Here is an 18838-nt window from a genome sequence, read left to right on the forward strand (position 1 = left end):
AATGAAAATAAAAGGGACATAAAGGAAAAGAGGAGAAGGAGAGAAAAGGAGGAGGAGGAGGAGAAGGAGGAAGAGGGAAGTGAAGTGAAGGAAAGGAAAAAGACATAAAAGAAAAGAGAAGGAGGAGGAGAGAAAAGGGGGAGGAGGAGAAAGAGGGAAGTGAAGTAAAGGAAAGGAAATAGAGAAGGAAAGGAGGAAAGGAAAAAAGGAAAGGAAAATAAAAGGGGCATAAAGGAAAAGAGGAGGAGGAGAGAAAAGGAGGAGGAGGGGGGGAGTGAAGGGAAGGAAAGGGAAAAGGACATAAAAGAAAAGAGAAGGAGAGAAAAGGAGGAGGGAGAAGAGGGAACTGAAGTAGTAAAGGAAAGGAAATAGAGAAGGAAAGGAGGAAAGGAAAGGAAAGGAAAACGAAAGGGACAGAAAGAAAAGGAGAAGGAGAAAGAGGACTGTAAGGGGATTGGTACTGTCTGAGTCTGATCGTTTTCTTGCCAATCTTTCATGACCATACTAGGGAACATTATCAGGGCTAGCAGGGAGTGGGGCTCCTGGAGAGGAGGGAGGAGGGAAGAGGCAGGAGGACGACTGTGGGATCCTTGGTGCTCTCTGAGCTTGGTGGTTTTCTTACAGATATTTCATGACCCAACTAGGGAACATCATCTGTGTTTGAAAGGAATGGTGTTTGCAGAATGAAGTTGAAGGAGGAGGAGGAGGAGGAGGAGGAGGAGGAGGAGGAGGAGGAGGAGGAGGAGGAGGAGGAGGAGGAGGAGGACGACGACGACGACAACAACAATGTGGGATCCTTGGTACCCTCTGAGTTTGATTGTTTTCTTGCAGACATTTCATTACCCATCTAGGTAGCATCATCAGTACTAGAAGGGAGGGGGGTTGGAGGAAGAGGAGGAGAAGGAGGTGGTTGAGGGAAAGAAGGAGGGAGGGAGGAAGAAGAGGAGGACTGTGGGGTCCTTGGTGCTCTCTGAGCTTGGTGATTTACTAGCTGACGTTTCATTGCCAAACTAGGTAACATCATCAGTGCCATGACGAAATGCCCGCAAGAAATCCCCCAAGCTCAGACAGCACCAAGGACCCCACAGTTCACTCCTGAGCACCCAACATTCTCTTCTACCAGTTGCCAAGCTCTATGTCCATGTAGCCCAAGGCCCGAATTGCTACCAGGTGGAAGTTTGCCTAGCTGGACACAAGACGCAAGCTGAGTCATTTCTGGGCCCCAATCCAGCTTGTGGCGCAGAGTCAATTCGACACCACTTTTGCAGCAGGTGGTTCAGAACTCTGCTCCCGGGATGCAGTGGAGGGGTGGGGAAAGGGGGTAGGAGGCTACTCCCTCCTGCAGCTTGGCTTACCTTGGCATTCCCAGGTGCTGTGCCAGGCCATGGTGTCCGGAGGACAGGTGTTTAAGCACTTCCCTTTGTGCAGGTAGAAGCGATCTTGGCATTTCATGCAAAAGTCTTTGCTGAAGCAGCTCTCGCAGTTGGGCGACCGGCATTCTAGCACAAAGAGGTTAGAAAAAGCCACCTTTAGAATAGAATAGTTGGAAGGGACCTTGGAGGTCTTCTAGTCCAACCCCCTGCCTAGGCAGGAAACCCTATACCGTTTCAGACAAATGGCTATCCAGCATCTTCTTAAAGACTTCCAGTGTTGGGGCATTCACAACTTCTGGAGGCAACTTCTGTTCCACCGATTCATTGGTCTAACTGTCAGGAAGTTTCTCCTCAGTTCTAAGTAGCTTCTCTCCTTGATTATTTTCCACCCGTTGCTTCTTGTTCTGCCCTCAGGTGCCTTGGAGAATAGTTTGACTCCCTCTTCTTTGTGGCAACCCCTGAGATATTGGAAGACTGCTATCCTGTCTCCCCTAGTCCTTCTTTCTCTTAAGCTAAACATACCCAGTTCCTGCAACCGTTCTTCATATGTTTTAGCCTCCATTCCCCTCATCCTCTTTGTTGCTCTTCTCTGCACTCTTTCTAGAGTCTCCGCATCTTTTTTACATTGTGGCGACCAGAACTGGATGCAAATATTCCAAGTGTGGCCTTACCAAGGCATTATAAAGTGGTATTAACACTTCACGTGATCTTGATTCTATCCCTCTGTTGATGCAGCCTAGGACTGTGTTGGCTTTTTGGGCAGCTGGCTCATATTTAAATGGTTGTCCACTAGGACTCCAAGATCCCTCTCACAGTTACTACTACTGAGCAAGGTATCACCTATACCCGTGATGGTGAACCTATGGCACGCCTTCCACAGGTAGCACATGGAGCCATTTGTTAGGGCAGGTCTTGAGTTCAGGTCAATCATTGGGAGACTGGGAGTTCTAGTCCTGCCTTAGCTATCAAAGTCAGCCGAGTGACTTCAGGCCAATCACAAGAAGACAGCAAGTTCTAATCCACCTTAGGTATGAAAGCCGGCTGGGTAAATCTGGGCCAATCACCAGGAGACTGGGAATTCTAGTCCCACCTTAGGTATGAAAGCCGGCTGGCTGCTTTTGGGCCAATCACCAGGAGACTGGGAATTCTAGTCCCACCTTAGGTATGAAAGCCGGCTGGCTGCCTTTGGGCCAATCACCAGGAGACTGGGAGTTCTAGTCCTGCTTTAGCTGCGAAAGCTTATCTCTAATCCATCCAGGGTCCTTCCAAGTCAGAAGGGACAATAAAGGTGATTTTATCTTACACGATCAATCTTTTTCTTTTAAAATGTGCCTCTTTCTCAAATATTTTGTCCAGTTTGATTTTGCCTTTGTCATATCTTTTTTTGGGGGGGAGGGAAGTTCCTATTTAAATTTGTTTTTTTAATAAATTAAAAAGGAATCAGATAAAGAACACTGAGAAATGAGGATTTCAAAATTGCCCCAAATTGCACGGCCTTCCTTCTACCGGCATGTTTCTACCTTGCTGACACGCTCTCAACTCCTCCTCCCCGAATTGGTTTCCCACAATGCTGGCTACCTACTCATGCATCGGTTGACGTCCATACTTCGCTGCCCGTAGTAGCCCCGTGGGCAGCCGTGGACGCAGGCCCCATATTGTCGGATGCCGTCCCTCCAGATGAGCAGGAAGAGACGCTGCTGGCAGGAGACGCAACCGTTGTCTTCGGAGCACATCATGCAACCAGTGCAGTTCTCAAACATGGCGGCACTCACTGAAAAAAAAAATACAGAATAACAGAAGGGACCTTCGAGGTCATCTAGTCCAGTGCCGCCCCCTCCCCCAATCTTTTGGGGTTTTATGGAATAACGGAGTTGGAAGGGACCTTGTAGGTCATCTAGTCCAACCCTCCGCCCAAGCAGGAGACCCTACACCGTTTCTGACAGATGGCAGTCCAGTCTCTTCTTGAAAGCCTCCAGGGATGAAGCTCCCACAACTTCTGAAGGCAACTTCTGTTCCCTCCTGTCAGAAAATTCCTCCTTATTTCCAGGTTGAATCAGTTTCCATCCATTATTATTCCTTGTCTGGCCTTTGGGTGCCTTGGAAAATAGCTTGACCCCCTCCTCTCTGTGGCAGCCCCCTCAAATATTGGAAGGCTGCTCTCCTGTCTCCCCTGGTCCTTACAATACAATACAATACAAATCATACTTAATACAATACAATACCTTCTCTTCCCTAGACTAGCCAGGCCCAGTTCCTGCAACCTTTAATCATATGTTTTAGCCTCCAGGCCTGCTTTGATCAGATAGATTCATATTAATAGAGTTGGAAGGGACCTTGTAGGTAATCTAGTCCAACCCAAGCAGGAGACCGATGGCAGTCCAGTCTCTTCTTGAAAGCCTCCAGTGACAAAGCTCCCACAGCTTCCAAAGGCAACTTCTGTTCCATCGGTTGATGGTTCTCACTGTCAGAAAACTCTTCCTTATTTCCAGGTTAAATCTCTCCTTGGTCAGTTTCCATCCATTATTATTCCTTGTCCGGCCTTCAGGTGCTGTGAAGAATAGCTTGACCCCCTCCTCTCTGTGGCAGCCCCTCCAATATGCTAGAAGAAGGCTGCTCTCCTGCCTCCCCTGGTCCTTCTCTTCCCTAGACTAGCCAGGCCCAGTTCCTGCAACCGTCCATCTGATGTTTGAGCCTCCAGTCCCCTCATCATCCTGGTTGCTCTTCTCTGCACTTTTTCTAGAGTCTCCACATCTTTTTTATAGTGTGGGGACCAAAACTGGATCCAGTACTCTAGGCGTGGCCTTACTAAAAGCTTTATCGAGTGGTATTAATATCTCACATGATCTTGTTTCCATCCCTGTGTTAATGCAAATTAGGATTGATTAATTAAATTAATTAATTAGTGCCAGGGACTGGTTCCATATAGAGAGGTTTTCCCGAGGCTCAGCGGAGGTGTGTGCGTGTGTGTGAAGTCCACCAATCCACCTCTGGACTGGATAATCTCCTCCAAGACCTTCCAGCCCTATGGTCCTCCTATATACATTTTACAAACAAACCCACAAATATCCATTATTGTTCCTTGCACCAACAGCAAAAGCAAATCAAGAGGCATTTAATTCAATTGGGAAACCTACCCCACCCTACTTTGGGATCCAGCCAAATGCAAAGATGCAAGACAATCCCTAGATTACGATCCAAGTAGGTCAGCTACAGCAACAGACCTCAACTTTTTGGGCACCAGGTCCGAGGGCCAGAGGAGGTGTGTTTTTTTGTGTGCTGCCTGCATCCTGCTTATTTGTGCAGCCCGGTGTTGGTCCATAGACCGGGGACCCACAAACCATGAGAATAAGCGCCAAAAGAAAACACACCCTTTTCTCAGCCATCCAGATATTATAATTTCTGCAGATGGAAGGATGGAGTCTCTCACCTGCACCTCCCTAACTGTCTGGTTTGGCTCTGCAACCCAACAAGACAGACAGAGACTTCAGAGGAGAATCAGAACTGCAGAAAAAAACAATGGCTACCAACCTGCCTTCCATTGGGGACCTATACCTACTGCACGAGCCAAAAAAGAGGGCTGTGAAAATATTTATACACCCCTCGCATCCTGGACATAAATTGTTTCAACTCCTTGTCCTCAAAACGATGCTCTAGGGCTCTGCAAAGCAGAACAACTACAGTTTTATCCCGAATGCCATCACTCTGCTAAACAAATAATTCCCTCACCACTATCAAACTATTTTCTAAGACTGCATTATTATTACTATTAGTCTTCTCATCGTTCCTATCACCCTTCTCCTCCCACTTATGACTGTAACTTTGTTGCTTGTATCCTTACGAATTATATTGATAGTTTCCTAATATGATTTAATTGCGTGTTTGTGCCCTATGATGATCATTAAATGTTGTACCTTATGATTCTTGACGAATGTATCTTGTCTTTTTATGTACACTGAGAGCATCTGCAGCAAAGACAAATTCCTTGTGTGTCCAATCACACTTGGCCAATAAAGAATTCTACTCTATTCCTATTCTATTCTATTCCTATTTCTATTCTACATTTTGTTTTTATTCTATTCCCTTTTATGCCATTCCATATTTTCTATTCTATTCCATATTTTCTATTCTACTCCCTTTTACTATTCCTTGTTCTATTCTATTCAATTCCTTTTTTCCATTCTGTGTTTTCTATTCTATTCCATTCCATATTTTCTACTCTATTCAATTCCCTTTTTCCATTCTGTGTTTTCTATTCTATTCCATTCCATATTTTCTACTCTATTCAATTCCCTTTTTCTATTCTGTGTTTTCTATTCTATTCCTTCTATTCCATTCCATATTTTCTTTTCTATTCTGCATTTTATATTCTCTTCCCTTCCATCTTCCCTATTCCATAATGAGCAACACTTGGCACGCAGGCGCAGAAACACTGTCCCTGCCACACGACCACGTAAAAAGCGAGAGTTACCGACCCATTCATAATTTTTTGATCTATTTTTAGAACCAGGCAAAGGTAGCCCCACCGAAGCGGAGCCTCAAAAAATTAAACGAAACTCATAAATGTTCCTCTCCACGGAAATCTTTAGTAAAAGGCGAAAGATTTATACGATCTGAAGAGAAACCAGAGTATACCTCACTCCCGCCACCGACACCGACCCCTAAGGCGGCGACAGACACCGAGGTTACGGCGTCCCGTGCGACAGCGGCCAACCACGTGCCCGTGGATGAACCAAAAGGCTTTTTCGAACATTCCCGCCGGTTCTAGAATCGGGACTTCCTCATGAAGCGAAACGGTGCATCCCTCACGGGAGAGTCGCGGGTCCTTCCTCTTCGCAAAGCATCACGGTTGAAGCCGATGCAAATGAGGCTACTCATCTCCCCGCCTCCCCGCGACCGAGTCAAGAGCGGCGCTCAGATCGGAGCCACGCCTCAAGTGGGTGCAAAGTGACGTCACCTAAACGAGGCTTTTCTCTCTTCTGCAACCTTTGAAAACGATACGAGACGGATACGGCGCTTTCACCTGCAGCCACGCCACAAGAACCAGAGGGAGGGGGGGCGAATGATTGGCATCTATGGGTGATTGGGAAGGAATTCATGTAGAATAGAAAAGAAAATATGGAATGGAACAGAACGGAATATAATAGAAAATATGGAATGGAATGGAATGGAATAGAGTAGTATAGAATGGAATGGAATAGAATAGAAAATATGCAATGGAATGCAACAGAACAGAAAATATGCAATGGAATAGAATAGAAAAGCAAAGAAAATATGGAATGGAACGGAACAGAATAGAAAATATGGAATGGAATGGAACAGAACAGAAAATATGGAATGGAATAGAATAGAAAAAAATATGGAATGGAACTAAATGGAACAGAATAGAATAGAAAATATGGAATGGAATATAGTAGAGTAGAATGGAATGGTATAGAATAGAAAATATGGAATGGAACAGAACAGAAAATATGGAATAGAAAAGAAAAAATATGGAATGGAACAGAACAGAATAGAATAGAAAATATGGAATCGAATAGAGTAGAATGGAATGGAATAGAATAGAAAATATGGAATGGAATGGAACAACAGAAAATATGGAATGTAACAATAGAATAGAAAAGAAAATATAGAACAGAATAGAATAGAAAATAAAATATGGAATGGAATAGAAAATAAAATAAAATATGGAACAGAACATAATAGAATAGAAAAAATATGGAATGGAATAGAAAAGAAAAGAATATGGAATGGAACGGAAGAGAATAGAAAATATGGAATGGAATTGAATAGAATAGAATTCTTTTATTGTCTAAGTGTGATTGGACACACAAGGAATTTGTCTTTGGTGCAGACGCTCATACATAAAAAGACAAGATATTTTTGTCAAGAATCATAAGGTACAGCACTTAATAGTAGTCATAGGGTAAAAATAAGCAATCAGGAAACCATCAATATCAATATAAATCGTAAGGAAACAAGCCACAAAGTGACAGTCTTGCAGTCATAAGTGGGAGGAGATGGGGGATAGGAACGATGAGAAGATGAATAGTAATGGCAATGCAGCCTTAGTGAATGGTTTGACAGTGGTGAGGGAATAATTTGTGTATCATAGGTAGCCTGGGAGAATCTCAACACGTCAAGGTCGAAGAATGAGAGCCAGCTGAGCCGAGCAGGCGGTTTCCCAAAACAAAGAGATTGTGCTGTATTTTTGGACACTGGACAGCGGATGGCCAAGGGGGGAAATAGGAGATTTTAACTATGCCGCTTTTGCAGGGAAACTTCAGAAATGGCTTTGCTTTCCACTCTGCCTGTATGGATCTATCAGTAAAGTGATAATCTTGGTATAGAATTAACAGAGTTGGAAGGGACCTTGGAGGTCTTCTAGTCCAACCCCCTGCTCAAGTAGGAAACCCTATACCGTTTCAGACAGATGGCTATCCAACATCTTCTTAAAGACTTCCAGTGTTGGGGCATGCACAACTTCTGGAGGCAACTTCTGTTCCACTGATTAATTGTTCTAACTGTCAGGAAATTTCTCCTTAGTTCTAAGTTGCTTCTCTCCTTGATTAGTTTCCACCCATTGCTTCTTTTTCTGCCCTCAGGTGCCTTGGAGAATAGTTGGACTCCCTCTTCTTTGTGGCAACCCCTGAGATATTGGAAGACTGCTATCATGTCTCCCCTGGCCCTTCTCTTCACTAGACTAGCTGTGTCCAGTTCCTGCAACCGTTCTTCATATATTTCAGCCTCCAGTCCCCTCATCCTCTTTGTTGCTCTTCCATAAAGAGATGAGGCTGATGTTGAACAAGGCAGGGAAGGAGAACAAGAGGGGTGAAAATTCAAGTAGTCCTCGGCTTATGACACAACTGAGCCCAACATTTCCATCCCTAAGCAAGACCGTTGTTAAGTGAGCTTTGCCCCCTTTTATGACCACGGTCATTAAGTGAATCACTGCCGTTGTTCAAGGAGCCACACAGTTGTGAAGCAAAACTGGCTTCCCCGATCACATGACCCTCCAGGACACCGCAACTGTCATAAATAGAATCACATCCAAATTTTGCTCACGTGCCCCTTGGGGATGACGCAGCGGTCATAAGTGTGAAAACGATCCTAAGTCTCTGTTTCCGGTAGCTTAGTGACCATTCATAGTTACAATGGATGTACACACTGTTATTTACAATGGTGGTCATAAGTCAAGGACTACTGCATGTAATTTAGCCTTGAGTTGTAATACATGTAGTCCTCGACTTACAACACTCCGTTTAGTGACCGTTCAAAGTAACATCACTGAAAAAAGTGACAGGACCATTTTTCACACTTATGACCGTTGCAGCGTCCCTGTGATCAGAATTCAGACAACTGTCTCCCATTTATGACGGTCGTGTCAATTCATAAAGCATTTGTATGGCAGTTATCCAGTTGCCTTGGTGAGGAAAGCCCGCCCTCCTCCCCACGCATACCTTCAGCTAGAGTCGGATCTCAGATTACTACAGCAGGCTTGGGAGGGGTGCACCTCATTGGAGAATGTGATTAATGACACAGACTGAGGGGAGGGAAGAAACAGGGGCAAAGTTCAGCCATAATTCAAAGGAGGTTTAGATCTGACTGCAATGGGGCATTGCCGAAATGATGTTCCTAACAAATGACTGGATTTCTTTTGCAACTTGGCTGGAGGCTCATGAATGAATTAGGGCACCTTTCGGAAACCTGACAGGTCACATTGTCCCCGGGATCATGTGATCCCCTTTTGGCGACCTTCTCACAAGTGAAAACAATGGGGGCAGCCCGATTCACTTAACAACCGTGTGACTAATTTAACAGCTGCGGTGATTCCCTCAACAAACATGACAAGAAAGGTCGTAAAACAGGGCAAAACCTGCTTAGCAGCTGTCTCACCTAACAATCTAAATTTTGAGCTCCATTGTGGGCGGAAGTTGAGTAATATCCCTCCGAAAACGGGGATAGAGGGGAAAAAACGGGGGGGCAATCGTTGTCTAGGGATATGTATGTATGTATGTATGTATGTATGTATGTATGTATGTATGTATGTATGTGTTGAATTTGTGCTGATAAATAAATAAAGGGAGACTAGTATAGATCTATTTCAAGCTATTTAGCTCTCATCAGCTAGCCATACCCTTACTGGGATTTGAACCAAGGCTATATATCTCCATAAATTGCAAAAAAGAAGAAGAAGCCGAAAGCTTGTATGGAGCAATTGCACATTTTCCAGGCGTCTTGTTTTTGATAGATGCAACATTAGGCAGAGACAGGAGAAAATAATGTGCACTGCAGCATGTGGAAGTCATAAAAGAGCAGATTTCCACGGCTCTCTGGCATCGGACGGGAGTCTGTGACCCAGCGATTAAGGCAAAGAGGCCACAGGTACCAGCAGGAGCCAAAGGAAGAGACGGCCCCTTATTTCGTCAGGCAGAAAATTCCCTTTGATGCCCCATCCCTGTTTGTTTGTTTTTAACAAAAATTATTATTATTTATTTGGGGTGGAGATATTTATTCGGAACAAAACATCCTACTGAAGATGCAAACCCGATCGGAGAGGCAGCGCACAAGAAATAGGAACAATATGTTTAGATCGGTTTGTTCCAATGTTGGCAACTTTAAAAAGGGATGAACGACAACTCCCAAGGCTGCCTGGGGAATTCTGGGAGTTGAAGTCCACATGTCCTATAGTTGCTAAGGCTGCCTGGGGAATTCTGGGAGTTGAAGTCCACATGTCCTATAGTTGCTAAGGCTGCCTAAGGAATTCTGGGAGTTGAAGTCCACGCATCCTATAGTTGCTAGAACTGCCTGGGGAATTCTGGGAGTTGAAGTCCATACATCCTACAGTTGCTAGGACTTCCTGGGGAATTCTGGGAGTTGAAGTCCACAGGTCTTATGGTTGCTAAGGCTGGGGAATTATGGGAGTTGATCTTATAATTGCTAAGGCTGGATGGGGAATTCTGGGGGTTGAAGTCCACTCACTTCTCGTGAACTCTATCCCGTATTTCAAAAGATTACCATCTTTCCTTGCCGCCCAAGCTGGGTGCAATCTATGTTGCGGTGGGAATTCAAGGAAATAACCTTGGAATGTTTCCTTGGAAAACCGAACCACGGCTAATTCTTTGCAAGGCCCATTATCCTAATTGAACAATGGGGTGTTTTCCCTACAACCCCCTACATGGAAATTCGGGGTGGGGTTGGCTGAGGGCTGCGAAAAAGAGGGGGTGCGATAAGGTGACACGGCACCACTGTCTGCCCAAGACTAATAGCCCATTAGACTCTTTGGTGCCTGAAGCTTTCGCCCTCACGGGTGGTTAAAAGGGAGAAAAAAGGTTAATTTTGCAGTTCTCGAACGATGTCTCAACATCCATTGTCCCTGGCAAACCTTACATTCTAGTAAGTGGCTTAAAATGCTACTCCTGATTTGCATCAAACCAGCCTGTCAAGGATTCCTAATGGGTAAATAATTCTTGGACCATAAGGAAGGCTGAGCGCCAAAGAATGGAGGCCTTTGAACTCTGGTGCTGGAGAAGAAGACTCCTGCATTGAGTCCCTTGGACTGCAAGGCCATCCAATCGGTCAGTCCTAGAGGAGATCAACCCTGACTGCTCTTCAGAAGGCCAGATCCTGAAGAGGAAACTCAAAGACTTTGGCCACCTAATGAGAAGGAAGAAGGACTCCCTGGAGAAGAGCCTCATGCTGGGAAGGATGGAGGACAAAAGAAGAAGAAGGGGACGGCAGAGAAGGAGGTGGCTGGATGGAGTCACTGAAGCAGCAGGCATGAGCTTCAATGAACTCCAGGGGATGGGAGAGGACAGAAAGGCCTGGAGGAACATTGTCTATGGAGTTGCGATGAGTCGGACACGACTTCGCAACTAACAATACGGTAACAACAACAAAATTCTTGGATTGGTCTGCTCTCTCGGAGTCATTTTTGCAGCCTCTGTGGGGTGTCCCCCCCCCAATCAGAATAGAGTTGGAAGGGACCTTGGAGGTCTTCTAGTCCAACCCACTGCTGAAGCAGGAGGCCCTCTACCATTTCAGACCAGTGGCTGCCCAGTCTTTTCTTTAAAATCACCAATGATGGAGCATCCACAGCTTCTGGTAGTAAGCTGTTCCACTGGTTAATTGTCATCCCTGTTAGGAAGTTTCTCCTCAATGCCAGGTTGCTTCTCTCCTTGATTAGTTTCCATCCGTTATTTCTTGTCTTCTGCTGCTTTAGAAAATAAGTTGACCCCCTTCTTCTCTGTTTCAACCCCTGAGATTTTGTAACCCTGCTATGATGTCCCCTCTAGTCCTTCTTTTCTCAAGACTGGCCATGCCCAGTTCCTGCAACCATTTTTCACGTTTTAGCTTCCAAGCCTTTACTCCTCTTAGTTGCTCCTCTCAGCATTTTTTCCAAAGTCTCAACATCTTTTTTATAAGGAGGTGACCAAAATTGGCTGCAGGATTCCAGGTGTGGCCTTACTAAAGCAATACTAATACTTCACGTGATTTTGATTCTATGCCTCTGTTTATACAGAGGGGAGAGGAGGAGGAGGAGGAGAAGGAGGAGGGGAAAGTAGTCCTCACTTAGTGACTTCTTGTTCAGCAACCATTCGAAGTTACAACAGGGCTCAACCAGAAGACTTATGGCCGGTCCTTGAAGTTCTGGCTGTCTCAGTGTCCCCCACAGTCACAGGATCACAATTGGGGCACTCAGTTACAATGGTTACAGCTTCCCACAGTCACATCTTCACCCCTTGTGATCTTCCCCGCCAGCTTACAAGAAGTCAATGAGGAAACCAGCCGCCCCCTGATGTTGTGCTTAATGACTGCACAGGATTCCTTAACAACCACAACCTGAACTGTCATTGGTGCGCCAATTGCATCCCCTATTGGACCGGAACGCCCTCCGCACAGTCACCCATGCGCTTGTGACGTCCCGGCTGGACTACTGTAACGCTCTCTACATGGGGCTCCCCTTGAGATGCACCCGAAGGCTGCAGTTGGTTCAGAATGCGGCCGCAAGGGCAGTTTCGGGAGTCGCTAGATACTCCCACGTAACACCTCTCCTGCGCGGGCTGCACTGGCTACCTGTAGCTTTTCGGGTGCGTTTCAAGGTGCTGATTATCATCTTTAAAGCGCTCCATGGCACAGGGCCTAGGTATTTGCGGGATTGTATCCTGCCCCATACATCCCTTCGGCCGATCCGCTCACACAGAGAGGGACTCCTCCGGGTGCCGTCCACTAGGCTGTGCCAGCGGGCGACGCCCAGGGGAAGGGCCTTCTCGGTGATGGGCCCGACCCTCTGGAATGACCTTCCCCCTGATATTAGAACAACCACGGACCTCCGCTCCTTCCACCAGAAACTCAAAACCCACCTGTTCAATTTAGCCGGCCTGGCCTAATCCCAGCTCTCCCACCTCAGTCTGCATTTTTAAATTCTACGGGTTGGTTTTAGGCAGAGTTTTAATTTTTATCAATTTGTACAGGGGTTAAGGTTTAATTTGATTTGAATGGTAATTTATTCTTATGTGTATGGTTTTTTATCTGGTGCCTGTACACCGCCCCAAGTCCCTTTGGGGAGAGGGGGCGGTCTAGAAATCAAATAAATTGAAAATAAATTGAATTGCACGCTGAAGGTCGCATTTAATTCCGTGGTGCAAAGTGCAATGACAATAAAGGAAACTAAACTAAACGACAACCGTGGATTGTATTAGCTTTTTTTGGCTGCCACCACATTCTGATGGCATATTGTCTCTTCTCCTGCCTTCTGCTGCTTTGGAAAAGAAGTTGACTCCTTCCTCTTTGGGGCAACCCCTCAAATACTGGAAGATAGCTATTATGTCCCCACTGGTCCTTCTTTTCTCTAGACTGGCAATGTCGAAATCCTGCAACCGTTCTTCATAGGTTTTAGTCTCCAGGCCTTTGATCCTCTTAGTTGCTCTTCTCTGCACTTTTTCCAAAGTCTCCACATCTTTTTTCATAAGATGATGACTAAAACAGGATGCACTGTTAGAGGTGTTTTCTAAGATTGCACCAGTTAAGTTGAGTAGGGTGTGCACCTATAGAATAATAACAGAATAGCAGGGTAGCAAGAGGCCTTGGAGGTCTTCTTCGTCCAACCCTCTGCCCAAGCAGGCGACCCTGTGCCATTTTAGACAACCTGGAATTAAGGAGAAGTTTCCTGACCGTGAGGACAATTAACCAGTGGGACTGCTTGCCACCAGAAGTTGTGAATGCTCCAACCCTGGAGGTTTTAAAGCAGAGATTGGACAGTCCCTTATTTGGAATGGTGCAGGTAGTCCTCAACTTATAACAGTTCACTTGGTGACCATTTGAAGTTACAATGAAAAAAAGTGAGTTATAATCAGTTTTCAGACTGTTCTGTCCCGTGATTCCAAGGAATATGCAGACACAGGCTTGGCTGTCTGCCACGACTAATTACAGAGATAAAGCCACCCCTTGGTTGGGAGCCTAGAAAGCTATCTTCAAGAACCCAAGATAAAACTTACAGAATGTTTCTGCAACGGCTCGTATAATGGGCTGTTGTTTCCTGCAAAGATTCCCATCCCGTCACTCCACCTATAAACTCTTTGGGAGGGGCCACAACAGTAGCCACCTGTCCCTATTTCCTTCTATGATGTCTTCTCCACAGCTGTTCCGTTCTCTTATCAATTCTAGGCATACGCACATCAGGGACAACCTCCCTCTGTTCCTCCTCACTGCTCCCTGACTCAGATGCCACCTGGTGGCCAACAGGCCTCTCTAGTCCCTGCTCTGACTCCAAACACCCTCCAGAGTCTTCCTCATCCTCCAGAGCAGCCCCACAATGGTCTGAGCTGTCAGAGTCCACCAACACCTCAGATGGCCGCTGCTGGGCCACAACACAGACTAATGACTATTTCAGCATCCCCATTTTCACGTGATTTACCTTTGGATACTGACTCACATTTATGACAATCACAGTGTCCCTGGGTCATGTGAACGTGCTTTGATGAGCAAAGTCACTTAACAACCTTGTTTCTAACTTAGCAACTACAACGATTCGCTTAACAACTGCAGGAGGAAAAGTCGTAAAATGGAGAGGGGGGGGGAGAACTCACTTAACAAATTTCCCACTTGGCAACAGACATTTTAGGCTCCACTGTGACCGTAAGTTGAGGACTACCTGTCAGGGGTCTCCTGCTTGAACGAGAGGTTGGACTAGAAGACCTTCAAGGTCCCTTCCAGCCCTATGTTCTAAGCCACTAAAAGCAGGCTGCCCAAGGTCCAGCTACTGTATATCAGCTGCCGAGGAATGGATGCTCAAAGCTCAACAGATCAAGCCCAGATATGACTTCCCCAGTGTCCCATGTTAAAACAATCTCCTGCAGTGACCCAACATTCCCAGCTAGAAGCTAGAAAACGCCCAACATCTGCGTTCATACAACCAGTAAAGTTATGATTTGCTGAATGATGGCTTAGTAGTGGAATTCCAAGGACAAGAAGGAAGAGATAGAAACAAATCAAGAAGAGAAGCAACCTAGAACTAAGGAGGAATTTTCTGACTGTGAGAACAATTATCCAGTGGAACAGAAGTTGTGGGTGATTCCATCACTGGATGTTTTTAAGAAGGGACTGGGCTATTGATTTGTCTGAAATGGTCGAGGGTTTCCTGCCTGAGCAGGGGGTTGGGGTTAGAAAACCTCCAAGGATCCTTCCAACTCTGTTATTCCATTCTTGTGTTGCAAAACAGGCAACTGGTCTTCTAGGAGGCTGGGAGCCACATCTGTTGCACATCTGCTGGAGACAATGAGGCATAGACATCTGCTGCAACCCGCACCTTGTGGCAATGTTGTGAAGAATGCTATGCGGTCATGGCTTGTGCTGCACAGCTTCCAGCCACAGCTTTACAGAATGACAGAGTTGGAAGGGATCTTGGAGATCTTCTAGTCCAAACCTCTCCTGCTCAAGCAGCAGACCTTACAATCAACCCAGGCAAATGGATGTCCAATCTTTTCACCCACAACTTCTGGAGGCAACTTCTGTTACACTGATTAATTGTCCTCACTGTCGGGAAGTTTCTCCTGAATTCCAGGTTGCTTCTCTCCTTGATGAGTTTCCATCCATTGCTTCTTATCCTGCCTTCAGGGGCTTTGGAGAATAGGTTGGCCCTTATTTATTGATTTGTTTATTTATTGGCATTTGTCAAACAAAAACGAGAAGAAGAATAAGAGAATATAAGTACAATGGCAGGAACGATAGGCAGATTAGTGCACTTATGCACGCTCCATCTACTGACCACTTAAGTGTGAAGTAAGGTCCACGGAAGTCAAATTGTGACCGAAACTGTGAAAATTTGTAGCTGAGACAACTGAATCAGGTAGGGCATTCCAGACTTTTGACAACTCCATTAAAGGTAGAGGTTTCCCTTGCACATATGTGCTAGTCGTTCCCGAATCTAGGGGGCGGTGCTCATCTCTGTTTCAAAGCCGAAGAGCCAGCGCTGTCCAAAGACGTCTCCGTGGTCATGTAGCCAGCATGACTCAATGCCGAAGGCGCATGGAACGCTGTTCCCCTCCCACCAAAGGTGGCCCCTATTTTTCTACTTGCATTTTTACGTGCTTTTGAACTATTAGTTTGGCAGAAGCTGGGACAATTAACGGGAGCTCACTCCGTTAGGGATTCGAGCTGCCGAACTGCTGACCTTTCGATCGACAAGCTCAGTGTCTTAGCCACCGAGCCACCACGTCCCTATAGTCCTATATAGGAAGGTCTGCTAAATGGAGATTTCATTGTAATGAACTTTATTCCTTTCCCCTCTCCCCCTTTCCTTTCCTCTTTCTTTTCCTCTCCTCTCCTCTTCCTTCCTCTTTCTTTTCCTTTCCTCTTTCCTTTACTTTCTCCTTCCTTCCTCCATCCTCCCTTTACTTTCTCCTCTCCGTTCTGTTTTCTCCACTTCCTTTCCTTTCCTTCAATTTACTTTCACTTTCTCTTTTAATCTTCCTGCTCTGAAGCTCCCCGTAGTAGGGGAAGGGCAGGTCCGTTATTTCTGAAGGCTGCCCCCATCATCTTTGTGGCAGCTCCTCAGGTATAATTTATGTATTTTATATTTGTAATATATAAATGTATAAAAGGCAAATTTCCATGGACCCAAAGACCTCCTTCCAATCCTATTATTGTTCTATAATTTTGTCCTTCCATGTCAAGATTTCTCAACCTTAAGAACTTCAAGATAACGTAGGTGGGCTTACTAATTCCCAGAATTTATAGACCTGCCTTGTGCTATACATTCATTCCATCAAAAGTGGGCTTTCTCTTTTTAAAAACAACAGTAACCCCAAAATCCAAAACTTTGCATTTTTCCTAGGGGACGCATTTTCTTTGCGTGTATAAGTGTGCATTTTTATTGTTGGTTTTTTTTTTGCAACTTTGTTCTTCAGAAAAGTTTGCCGACAATTCCCCTATTTAATCCAGAAATGTGGAGGAGGGGGGGTGGGGTTTTTTTTGACCTGTACAAAATTTTTCCAAGCTGAGAAATCGTTCCAGATTTTCTGTACCGCGCATCATAAATTTTATGCTTGTTGGTGTCACAAGAGTTTCCATTTTAGGCAGCTACGTTGTGAAGTTGGAGAAGAAATTAGTAACAAATTTCCCCTTGTAGACAGGACTGAAACCACTAGCAAATTACATGACCGTTAATTTGAACTAACTTGATATTTCTCAACTTCGGCAACTTTAAGACATGTGGACTTCAATTCCCAGAATTCCCAGCCATCTCTCTCCCTCTCTCTCTCTCTCTCTCTCCCCCTCCCTCCCTCATACTGTGTTCCCCCCAAAATAAGACAGGGTCTTATTTTCTTTGGACTCCCGAAATAAGCACTTGGTCTTATTTTCGGGTTTTTAAAATTATTTTTGAAGTGCAGGAGGTGGCGAGCGTGGTCACCTCAGGGCTGCTGCTGTGTTGCAATATTTTCAGAGATGGATTATTTTCAGAGGAGGTCTTATTTTAGCATATATGCTCAAAACCCCGATTGGGCTTATTGTCCAGGGAGGTTTTATTTTGGGGGAAACAGGCTACCTATCTGTCTATCATCTGTAGCAGCTATCTGCCATGTATATCTATTAGCTCTGTATATCTATCAATTACTTGTCTGTCTGTCTGTCTGTCTGTCTGTCTATCTATCTATCTATCTATCTATCTATCTATCTATCTATATCTATATCTATATCTATATCTATATCTATATCTATCTATCTATCTATCTATCTATCTATCTATCTATCTATCTATATCTATATCTATCTATCTATCTATCTATCTATCTATCTATCTATCTATCTATCTATCATCTATCTCTATATCTATATCTATATATCTATATCTATCTATATCTATCTATATCTATATCTATATCTATCTATCTATCTATCTATCTATCTATCTATCTATCTATCTATCTATCATCATCTCTCTCTCTCTCTATCTGTCCGTCCATCCATCCATCCATCCATCCATCCATCCATCCATCTATCTATCTATATTTCTATCCATTCATCCACCTATCCATCCATCCATTCATCCACTATCCATCCATCCATTCATTCACCTATCTACCCACCCACCTATCCATCCATCGCCCTATCCATCCATCCATCCATCTTCTATCTATCACCTATCTCTCTCTCTCCTATGTATGTATGTATGTATGTATGTATGTATGTATGTATGTATCATCATCATCATCTTCCTTCCATCTCTATCATCCATCTATCTATCTATCTATCTATCTATCTATCTCTATCTATCTATCATCATCTATCTATTTTCCTTCCATCTCTATCATCCATCCATCTATCTATCATCTATCTATCTATCTATCTATCTATCTATCTATCTATCTATCTCTATCTATCTATCATCATCTATCTATCTTCCTTCCATCTCTATCATCCATCCATCTATCTATCATCTATCTATCTATCTATCTATCTATCTATCTATCTATCTATCTATCTATCATCTATCTATCATCTATCCATCCATCCATCCATCCATCCATCCATCCATCCATCCATCCAGCCAGCCAGCCAGCCAGCCAGCCAGCCAGCCAGCCAGCCAGCCAGCCAGCCAGCCAGCCAGCCAGCCAGCCATTTGTAGCAGCTATCTGCTCTGTATATCTATCAATTGTCTGTCTGTCTGTCTGTCTGTCTGTCTCTTGCTCCTCCTTAGGCATCAAGGTTGACTCAGCCTTCCATCCTTCCACGGTGGGTAAACTGAGGACCCAGATGGTTGGGGGCAAGAGGCTGACTTGTGAACCGCTTAGAGAGGGCTGAAAAAGCACTGTGAAGCGGTATATATGTCTAAGTGCTATAGCTGTCTGTTGTGGTCCAGCAGGATCCGTTGGAGCTGCTGATGGACTCGGATAGTGAGGAATCATATGAGTCAGCACTGGACGATGTGGAGGACCCTGTGCAGGGTTCAGACTCAGAGGAGGGGCCAG

At 44.9% G+C, this 18838-nt stretch overlaps 1 protein-coding gene across 1 annotated transcript in view; it reads right to left on the minus strand.

Moving 5' to 3' along the window:
• RSPO4 (R-spondin 4) overlaps nt 1-18838 on the minus strand; it is a 53032-nt gene that overhangs the window by 4990 nt on the left and 29204 nt on the right. The window contains exons 2-3 of the mRNA XM_081949803.1: nt 2956-3144; nt 1356-1499 (exon numbers count right to left, since the gene is read on the minus strand). Of these exons, the coding sequence (XP_081805929.1) occupies nt 1356-1499; nt 2956-3144 (333 nt within the window). The remainder of the gene's footprint in view (nt 1-1355; nt 1500-2955; nt 3145-18838) is intronic.

This window comes from Natrix helvetica (assembly GCF_964273705.1).
Source record: "Natrix helvetica genome assembly, chromosome: 3".
In the NCBI taxonomy this organism is placed as follows: Eukaryota; Metazoa; Chordata; class Lepidosauria; order Squamata; family Natricidae; genus Natrix; species Natrix helvetica.